This window comes from Carcharhinus amblyrhynchos, chromosome 2, assembly GCF_965287045.1.
Source record: "Carcharhinus amblyrhynchos chromosome 2, sCarAmb.v2.hapA, whole genome shotgun sequence".
Taxonomy (NCBI): Eukaryota; Metazoa; Chordata; class Chondrichthyes; order Carcharhiniformes; family Carcharhinidae; genus Carcharhinus; species Carcharhinus amblyrhynchos.
The window spans coordinates 33,387,457-33,398,010 of record NC_137325.1 but is presented as its reverse complement, the minus strand read 5'-3'; the positions used below and the strand labels follow the sequence as shown (position 1 = coordinate 33,398,010).

General features: G+C 42.8%; 1 protein-coding gene across 1 annotated transcript in view; it reads left to right on the top strand.

The window, feature by feature from the left end:
* Positions 1 to 2,632: 2,632 nt before the first annotated feature.
* The window catches only part of scgn (secretagogin, EF-hand calcium binding protein), a 55,847-nt gene continuing 47,925 nt past the window's right edge, over positions 2,633 to 10,554 (top strand). Inside the window, exons 1-2 of the mRNA XM_080215786.1 lie at positions 2,633 to 2,928; positions 4,713 to 4,783. Coding sequence (XP_080071912.1) covers positions 2,856 to 2,928; positions 4,713 to 4,783 — 144 coding nt within the window. The 5' untranslated portion in view covers positions 2,633 to 2,855. The remainder of the gene's footprint in view (positions 2,929 to 4,712; positions 4,784 to 10,554) is intronic.

Below are 10,554 nucleotides of genomic sequence, written 5' to 3'. Positions count from 1 at the left end.
TGCCAAGGGTACCACTTCCTTCGAGATACGGCCCTGTTTCCATCTCTGCTGTTTCATGATTATAATTGTGGAGAAGGCACTTTCCAGTTGCTGTGTCTCATGCTGTGACTGCTGAGCTGGGCACTCCTCAGAGGTCTGAGCTACTTCAGCGTAAGCAGAACCCATGCTGCAGGGACATTTCGTAGGTGAGGGGTTGAGACCCAGTTCAGTGGACTGCAAAGCATTTGAAAGTCACATGGTAAAGTTGCTATTCTCAAAGAAAGCAGTGAGTTCATTTTGAAAGAACTACTGCTTTCGGTACTAACCTTACACTGTAGCTAACCACAAGCTTTACTTCATAGTTATTTTCAGGTCGGCCCCTGCTATGCATTCATTTTCTCCGACCTGTAGAAACAATGTGGACCCTACGCACTGGCTGGGGAAGTTACAATGCTGGATAGAAGAAGCACTTAGTATCTTAATTGGAGGAACTGGTCCTTGGGAAACTCAGAGAAGGCTGGATAATGTCAGGCCTGAGCCAGTGTCACTATTAGGGGATTTAACTCCTTGCTTGAACCCAACAGGCAGAATCTTTGCAGATTGTTGGATACCGGGACTACGTGTGGGTCCAGAAACTGATGGTATCTAAGACCCATTGGACAATCTTTCAGGAGATGGCCAATTAACAAGCCATCCAATTCGAGGCATCTGCAGCTGGAAGGGCTAACCGCAGCAACCAAGGCTCTGGGTGGCCGCAGCCCCATGGCTAGATCAGCACTGCCGATCTAGGTGGGAGACCCTGAGTGTGCCGAGATGGAGTCACCCTCTGAAGGCTTGGTTAAAGTAAGTGTAGTCACAACTCATAGACCATCAGTGTGGACGGGTTTGGGAGCAGGGGGTGGGGGTGGAGAGTGAGTGGGACAGAGTGGCATCATTAATCAATTCAAGTTGGCACTAAATGATTGGCTACCCATTACTGCCAGATGGGTAGCTGGAAGTAGGATGACTCTACCTCCAGTAAGTTTGCTCAGAGGCATTTGCAACTTTCAAAATTTCCTACACACCTGCAAAGCTACCTCTCTCCAGATGGCAAATGCTGTTAGCCATTGAGATCTTGCCTGCTGACTGGAGAACCTGCAGGAACTCGGTACAGTGGAGAACTCCCATGAGGCATTTCATTAGCAAGCGTAAGACCATAAGATGTAGGAGCAGAAGTAGGCCATTCGGCCCATCAAGTCCACTCCACCATTCAATGAGATCATGATCTTCCCCAGGATTTAGGTCCTTGAGATTGGAATTTCCACCACCCAAGGATCTTCATTGTGTTTCAGGGCCACCAGGGTCAGTGGCTGCTGGCAGCATTGCAGTGATCTGACGCCAGGATCAGACTCAGGCCATAGGTGAGGACAGTCAGAGGTGTGGTGTGGTAGGGGTTGGGAGGGGGGGGGGGGTGGCACATGGGGAATAGTGGTCATAAGGAAAAGTGGGGATCTCAGTGAGCCACCTTGTCTGATGCTGGGTCCCTCGATCCTTTTGACTGAGGGATCCACCATGGAAGCCCACAAGCAAATCTGTCTGTCTTTGTTTTTGGGCTTCCCAAGTAGCCACTCCCTCACCCACCACTGGTTGAATATCAACCACGGCAGGATGAGGCCCTTAATTGGCCTTTAGAGTGGCACGGTGGCACAGTGGTTAGCATTGATGCCTCAGCGCCAGGTACCCGGGTTCAATTCTGGTCTCGGGTCACTGTATGGAATTTTCACTCTCTGTGGGTTTCTCTAGGTGCTCCGGTTTCCTCCTACAGTCCAAATATGTGCGGGTTAGATTGATTGGCCATGGTAAATTGAGCCTAGTGTCAGGAGGAATTAGCAGGGTAAGTATGCCGGGTTATGGGAGTAGGGCCTGGATGGGATTAGGGTTGGTGCAAACTCAATGGGAACAATGACTTTCTTCTGTACTGTAGGGATTCTATTCTATGATGTGGCCAATAGTTGCCCATTTAAGGATCTCGATTAGCAGCCAATAGGAAGGCCACCCAAGAGCTTTCAGGACCCAGACTTAATCACACAGGAAGATCCCCACACATTGCCCTCTTGCTGATTAAATGCCCCACCTCCATTCTGTCCAAAGTGTCTGATACATGATAAAATGATTCAGTTTGGTGACTTGTTTTCTCAGTTGTTAGCCTAGCTTGGAATTAGAGAGAGCTGGCTGAGGGTCACAGTTCTAGTTAGCAGGGAAGAGACCATGTGCATCAGGGCATGAACCAAGACTGTTAGTTACACCAGGGATTTCTACAGCTGAGAAAATGATTCTTCTCCAGTAGAAAAATAATAGAACAAGCACTTCATTAATTTCATAAAGTACGGCTGTTTCAAACCCTACAGAATATTGCCCTTCCACTCCCAATATGGTCTTTGTTCTGGGTCAGTTAGACAAAATTTCACTGTTCCTGTTAAAAAGGTATTTATTTTAAATTAAAATTATAAATGACCTCGGCAAGAATATCACTTTATCTGTCCTGGATCCTGTTATTATTCCAAACAGCCTTTCAATGCGGACTTGTGTGTGATATTAGCAAGTGAGGGCACACTGGACGCTGATCAATAGGATGCTGAGATGGGTGGAGCCGGAGCTTGTCAGCTAAGCTGTGGGGGCAGAGCTCCGGACTGCCTCGCGGGGGCGGCTGGTTGACACTTTGGCTGTTTGGTTCGGAGGAGAGACAGTGCTTGTTAACTGGACTTGTCTTCTTGCCTGGGTGTGAAGAAAGACGGCTGAGCACCGCAAAACTCTGGACCTCTCCTGCGAGCTGCAGTACAACCACCGGAAAAGCTTTACCAGCCAGGGGAAACTTTTCCTTTCAACTCCCCAGCACCATGGATAGCCTGGGCTTCGACAACCTGGACGCAATGGGGTTCCTTCAGATTTGGCAGCGGTTTGACGCTGATGGTAATTCAATGTTACTTTATCAGATTCGATGCTAAAGCCACTTTAATGTTACGTGGGACCATTGCATAAAAACACTCAAGTTATTATTCTTAATCTGGTTGTAAAATATAAATTAATTTCCCCATTCTGTTTTGGAAACTTTTTGCGATCAAATTAAGTTCTTTAATATTTCGGAAAGGATAAAACAAATGAATTTTACAAGATTTGCATAAAGCAGGTTGTTGAGAGTGCACGCTTTTTGACACAGTTTTAAATTTGACTGTGTTTGACTCGCCCAGGTTGTACCCTGCTCCAGACAAGGTTCATAAAGACTGGGGTCTGCTTCCTTTTTTGTTTTCCATGGGCAAATTCTACCAGTTTATTCCAGTGTTGCAGCTTGATGCTTTTCACACTGACCCAACTCCCCTAGTGATCCCATCTCTTGAACCAACAAATTGGTCTTATATGGGTTATGATCTGAACAGGAGATGGGATGTAGTTGGTTATGTTTGGACATCAGCCCTATCAGAAACTGAATATTATTTGGTATTTTCATTTTATTTTTAAAAATGTAGATAATGGAACTAAGTCTGGTGAAATCTCCAGTTTTGCCATTTGTAGAAAGTTGACCTTTTGAGAGTTTCAATGAAGAACGGGTGCAAGGATCAATTCTGTGATTCATGGGTAACAATGTCAGTATTTCCTTCCCCATGGGGGAGTTATGAACTGTAGGTCAGGAATCATTCCAGTTTGCTTCTGTATTCTTTGTTTAAAAATACCTTTGCTTCACAAAAGGACAAAGACAATTGAAATTGTCTTTCTGTTAAATGTCTGCATTTCAGAATGAATTATACTATCATTGGTGTAGATCAGAGCAAACTTCTCACTCTAGAACCAAATGTGTCAGCATCATGGAGCCAAGGACCTTACAAATGCTGCCGGACGTATTGAGTATTCCCAGTGTTTTTGGTCCTTAATTTCACTTTTTTGGCATTTGCAATATTTTGGTGTGGAGTTCACCCAACATCTGCCTTCTAAAGTAAACTGTTAAGGTACTGCTAGATATCACTCCACTGTTTAGATAGTGTGGTGTAATTTCAATTGTGTTTGTCCTTTTATGAAACAAATGTATCTTTTAACCAAGAAGACAGGAAGCTATACTGTTATAGTCAATAAAAACATTTTCTTTGCAGTGTATGCACTACTCACTCCATTCAGGGCAGCATATGATGGAACCTGGTCTTTAAGAGCACTCACTGAGAGTAGTATTTCTTCATTCTGACTACTGTACATCCCTTTGGAACAGCAGCAGCTGGGCAGAATCACTACGCTGCCAAAGCAGGCCGATCATTTTAAAATTGCAGCTCTTAAGTAGCTCAGCGGTTAGTGAGACCAATGTCCGCTAAAGTAGGTTTTCATCACCTTTTAAAGCAATCTGGTCAGCCCTTTTATTCAGTCATTTTCTGTGTGTTGCAAAGAGTGGCATGTCTATCTAGAGGACAAATGAAAGTTTGAATTTAAAAAAACCTTTTAATACGTGAATAATAAAGGCAACTTAGTGAAATCAACCTAACAATAAAGTGCCTCAAACTTGTACAGTTTTAATCCTAAGTATGCAAGATGTTGATGCTCCCAATGTTGTTTCCTAATAAGTTCAGCCCCATTTGCTGTACTGTATTATTTATTCTGTAACAAATGTTCTTCAGGCAGGAGTTCTAGAAAATGGCTGTTTGTACTGATCTTATTCAGTACTTCCACAAATGATTTCATTAGAGTCATTACACTGTTTGTTGAACTCTCCCTAGATAATGGCTACATTGAAGGCAAGGAACTGGATGACTTTTTCCGTCACCTCATGAAGAAGCTAGGTGCTGAAGTAAGTACTTTAGTTGTTGGATAACCTAATCAGAAGCATTTCCATGACAACAAATTTAGTTTCCCTCAGCAGCTGACTGCCAGATGCATGGATAAAAAGATAAAAACTACTTTCATTAAAACCATAGTAGTGACAAAGTCAATCATGCCAGAGAATAACAGTGTTTAAATGCATTTGCAAAGACAGAAAATAATTAGTTATTGCACAACGTTTTCATGACATTCACTCTCCTTTAAAGGCCCAGAAATCCAATCATTTCCATGTATATAAAATCTCTCATCTTTGCTCTTTTCTGTAGCCAGTTCATTCTAGATTTCAAATCATAATTGTTTAAATAGTTCTGTAACAATTATTTTCCTCAGTTGGTTAGCTCTTTATAGTGAGTTTTCCTTGACATTTTTAAATGTGTGCAATTTTGACTTTGTGTCTTCTGCAAAAAATCTCTGGGATATATGGAAGCAGTAAAATATGTTACCAAAAAAGAAATGCACTGCAGTTGTTGGAAATTCAAAACACTCATCGGTGGAAACACAGAACAGATTAGCCATTATCCATGGAGAAAACTAAAAGGTTACCAGATCAGACTGAACCTCTTTTGGGGATTGCAGCATGACATCACTTGAAGGAAGTGTGTCATGTGATTGGGCTTTCATCTCTCTTTTGCTTTTAAGCGGAGCAGCTCTATATATCGCAGGGCAAGAGTTATAGCTGGGGGAAAGGAAATTATGATGTGATTTGGCAAGATTTAGGATGCATAGAATGTGGAAAGAAACTGCAGGGGATGGGCACAATTGAAATGTGGAGCTTGTGCAAGGAACAGTCCTTGATAAGTATGTACCTTTCAGGCAGGGAGGAAATGGTCATGCAAGGGAACTGTGGTTTACTAAATAAGTTGAATCTCTTGTGAAGAGGAAAAAGGAGACATGTTAAGATGAGACATGAAGGCTCAGTTCGGGCACTTCAGAGTTACAAGTTAGCCAGAAAGGACCTAAAGAGAGAGCTAAGAAGAGCCTGAAGGGGACATGAGAAGTCTGTAGCAGGTAGGATCAAGGAAAACCCTAAAGCTTTCTATAGGTATGTCAGGAATAAAAGAATGACTAGGGTAAGATTAAGGCCAGTCAAGGACGGTATTGGGAAGTTGTGTATGGAGTCCGAAGAGATAGGAGAGGCGCTAAATGAATATTTTTCGTCAGTATTCACACAGAAAAAAGATAATGTTGTCGAGGAGAAAACTGAGACACAGGCTATTAGATTCTTCGGGGTTGAGGTTCATAAGGAGGATGTGTTAGCAATTCTGGAAAGTATGAACATAGATAAGTCCCCTGGACTGGATGGGATTTATCCTAGGATTCTCTGGGAGGCTAGGGAGGAGATTGCAGAGCCTTTGGCTTTGATCTTTAGGTCATCATTGTCTACAGGAATAGTGCCAGAAGACTGGAGAATAGCAAATATTGTCCCCTTGTTCAAGAAGGGGAGTAGAGACAATCCTGGTAATTATAGGCCAGTGAGCCTTACTGCTGTTGTGGGCAAAGTTTTGGAAAGGATTATAAGAAAGGATTTATAATCATTTGGAAAGACATAATTTGATTAGGGATAGTCAACACGGTTTTGTGAAGGGTAGGTTGTGCCTCACAAACCTTATTGAGTTCTTTGAGAGGTGACCAAAGAGGTGGATGAGGATAAAGCAATTGATGTGATATATATAGATTTCAATAAAGTGTTTGATAAGGTTCTCCACGGTAAACTATTGCAGAAGATACGGAGGGATGGGATTGAGGGTGATTTAGCAGTTTGGATCAGAAATTGGCTAGCTGTAAGAAGACAGAGGGTGGTGGTTGATGGGAAATGTTCATCCTGGAGCTCAGTTATTAGTGGTGTACTGCAAGGATCTGTTTTGGGGCCACTGCTGCTTGTTATTTTTATAAATGACCTGGATAAGTGCGTAGAAGGATGGGTTAATAAATTTGCGATGACACTAAAGTCGGTGGAGTTGTGGACAGTGGGGAAGGATGTTGCAGGTTACAGAGGGACATAGATAAGCTGCAGCGCTGAGCTGAGAGATGGCAAATGGAGTTTAATGCAGAAAAATGTGAGGTGATTCACTTTGGAAGGAGTAACAGGAGTACAGAGTACTGGGCTAATGGTAAGTTACTTGGTAGTGTGGATGAGCAGAGAGATCTCAGTGTCCATGTGCATAGATCCCTGAAAGTTGGTACCTAGGTTGATAGGGTTGTTAAGAAGGTATACGGTATGTTAGCTTTCATTGGTAGAGGGATTGAGTTTCGGAGCCATGACATCATGTTGCAGCTGTACAAAACTCTGGTGCGGCCGCACTTGGAGTATTGCACACAGTTCTGGTCACTGCATTGTAGGAAGGATGTGGAAGCATTGGAAAGGGCGCAGAGGAGATTTACCAGGATGTTGCCTGGTATGGAGGGAAGGTCTTATGAGGAAAAGCTGAGGGATCTGAGGCTGTTTTTGTTGGAGAAAAGAAGGTTAAGAGGTGACTTCATAGAGGTGTACAAGATCATTAGAGGATTAGATAGGGTGGACAGTGAGAGCCTTTTTCCTTGGATGGAGATGGCTAGCACGAGGGGACATAGCTTTCAATGGAGGGGCGATAGATATAAGACAGATGTCAGAGGTAGGTTCTTTATTCAGAGAGTAGTAAGGGCGTGAAATGCCCTGCCTGCAACAGTGGTGGACTCCCCCAAATTAAGGGCATTTAGATGGTCATTGGAGAAACATATGGATGATATTGGAACAGTGTAGGTTAGATGGGCTTTAGATTGGTTTCACAGGTCGGCGCAACATCAAGGACCGAAGGGCCTGTACTGTGCTGTAATGTTCTAGTTCTATTTTTAAACTATCTACCTTTGCATCAATGTTCCCATGTGCTGAGGCTTAATAATGATATGTTTAACCAATCCCTTATGAATGATTTGTGCCTTTATATCATAATAACAACATGAGAATAACCAGGTGAAACAACTAAATTAGACAACTTGCTAAATGTTAGTGATTATTAGGAACACTTCAAATATTTTGTGTGGGGGGAAAAGGATTTTTATTGATTATCAATCATTATTAAAAGCAAAACTTGTTAACTTAGGAATGCATTTTGAAATCTGTGCAATTGCATCAGAATTTATTGAAGCACAAATGCAGCTAATATTTGGATGATACGGGGCATTTTGGTTTGTCTGTCAAGATGCTAATACCAAGGGGGCACCTACACCCCGGGGTAGGTGCCTTACCCTCCGGGTGGAGGCCTCGATCGCCTCTCCTTCACTCCAGCAGGGTTGGGCCACCAGGTCTCTGCAAGTGGGAAGCTACTGTAAACCCTGCTGAAGTGAACCACTCCTGGTGCAGGGAGAGGGGGGGGTGGTGTAAAAGGCTAGCAGGCCCAGAGACTTCAGTCCCAGGCAGCACAGTCACACAGTGATTAGCTCTGCTGCCCCTCAGAGACCTGGGTTTGATTCCTTGCTTGAGTCATTGTCTGTGTGAAGTCTGCACGTTCTCCCCTTGTCTGCAGGGGTTTCCTCCAGGTGCTCTGGTTTCCTCCCACACCTGAAAGATGTGCTAGTTAGGTGCATTGACCAATTCTCCCTCAGTGTACCCAAACAGGCACTGGAATGTGGCAAGCTGGGGATTTTCACAGTAACTTCATTGCAGTGTTAATGTAAGCCTACTTGTGACACTAATAAATAAACAAATGCTATTCAAAATACGTGATAATGAGGAGCTGCAAACATTTCCGCTTTCCAGTGCGGAATTGACAGTGTTGGAAATCCGGCGCTGGGAGACATGCTCAGGTCAGGAAGCCCAGTACAGCTGGCACGAATCAGCTGCTGCTAAAGTCTGCTGGCCCACTGCACGAAAAAAACACAGTGGGATGGGAGAATCACCCCCCACTAATGTTGGGCAGATTTTCAACATTTGAGTGCAAAGAATGGAGCAAATATATTCAAGCCTCTGGAAGGTTAAAATTTCATGAAGCTGGGAGCAATAAATACTGAAACTTTATCTGTTTTTGAGGTGTACTGAAATTCAGAAAAAATCAAATATGGAGTTTGCAGAAATGAGTGCTCCCAATCCAGAAAGTAATGCTGTATAAAACCAATAGCCTGTGCACCATTGATGGTGAATCTTTCTATTGTATTCATTCTGTTATTAAGTCATTAGATCAGTTTTTTGGTTTTAAGACCAGAAGCTTTCCTGTGTAGGAGAATAATTTAATTTCAAATGCTGATGTCAATTCGGAATTGCTTTATTTGTCAGTGCATGGAACAAAAGCCTGACATTGACTGTGGAATTTGTTTAATGTATGGAACTCAGTGTTTGAAAGAGATTTAGATTTAGGCAGTGGGTAGTGTGGCGATTTCAAGGTCAAATTGTCATGGAATATCAGGGTGACCTATTAGTGAAGTGTACTAAGTTGTCATGGGGTAAATGCTGGAATTCATTGTTAAGTAGGTAGTTACATGACATTAAAAAGATGAAAATACAATCAGGCTAAGTTAACAAGGCTTTATCAAAGGGAAATTGTGTTTGCCAATTTTATTAGTTGTTTAAAGATATAGCAAGCAGAGTGGATAAAAGGGAACCACTAGATGTAGTGTATTTGGATTTCCAAAAAGGCACTCGAAGAGGTACCACCATCAAAGGTTAATGCTCGAGGCAAGAGCACGTGGTGCTGGAGGTGATGTATTAACATGGACAAAGGATTAGCAAACAAACGGGAAACAGAGTTGGGAGAAATGAGTCATTTTCAATTTGGCAAAGTGAAACTGTTGGCGTGCCGTAGGTCTCAACTATTTGCAATTTATATTAAAGACTTGGATGAAGGGACACACTATTATAGACAAATTTTCTGATGTTACAAATAGAGGAAGGAAAGCAAGTTGTGAGGAGGCTACAAACAGTCTGCAAAGGGATATAGATAGTTTATGTGACTGGGGAAAATGGCATATGGATTATAATGTAGGAAAATGTGAGGTTGTTAACTTTGGAGGAAGGATAGAAATCAGAGTATTGTGATAAGAGACTGTAGAGTGTTACAGTACAGAGGGATCTGGGTGTTCTTATACATGAATCATGTTGGTACAGCAAGAAATTAGGATGGCAAATGGAATGCTGGCTTTTACTGCACAGGGGATAGAACATAAAAGCAGTAAAGTCTTGCCACAGCATGGTATTTGTGAGACTGCATCTGGAGTACAGGAGGGATATACTTACATTGGAAACAGTTCAGAGGACATTCACTAAACTGCTTTCTGGGATGAAGGGGGTCTTGGATGAGGAAAGATTGTACAGAGTGGGCCTGTAATCATTGGAATTTAGAAGAATAAGGGGTGATCTCACTGAAACTCACAAAACCCTGAGAAGGTTTGACAGGGTAAATGCTGGGAGGATGTCAAAAGCAAATTACTGTGGATGCTGGAATCTGAAACCAAAAGGGAAAATGTTGGAAAATCTCAGCAGCTCTGGCAGCATCTGTAGGGAGAGAAAAGAGCTGATGTTTCGAGTCCTGACGACCCTTTGTCAAAGCTAAAAAGGATAGAATGTGGGAGATATTTACATTGTAGGGTGAGAGAATGAAAGATGATCCATAGCTACAAAAACAAGGGGAAAGGCTGCTAATGGCAGCCCATAGAGAGAATAGGAGATGTGAAAGTCCAAACAACAGAGAAGCTGAAACAAGAGGGGTAAGGTCTGACAGATGGAGATGTGGGGGGAGGGGAAAGATGGGTTGGAGAGAGGAAAAACAG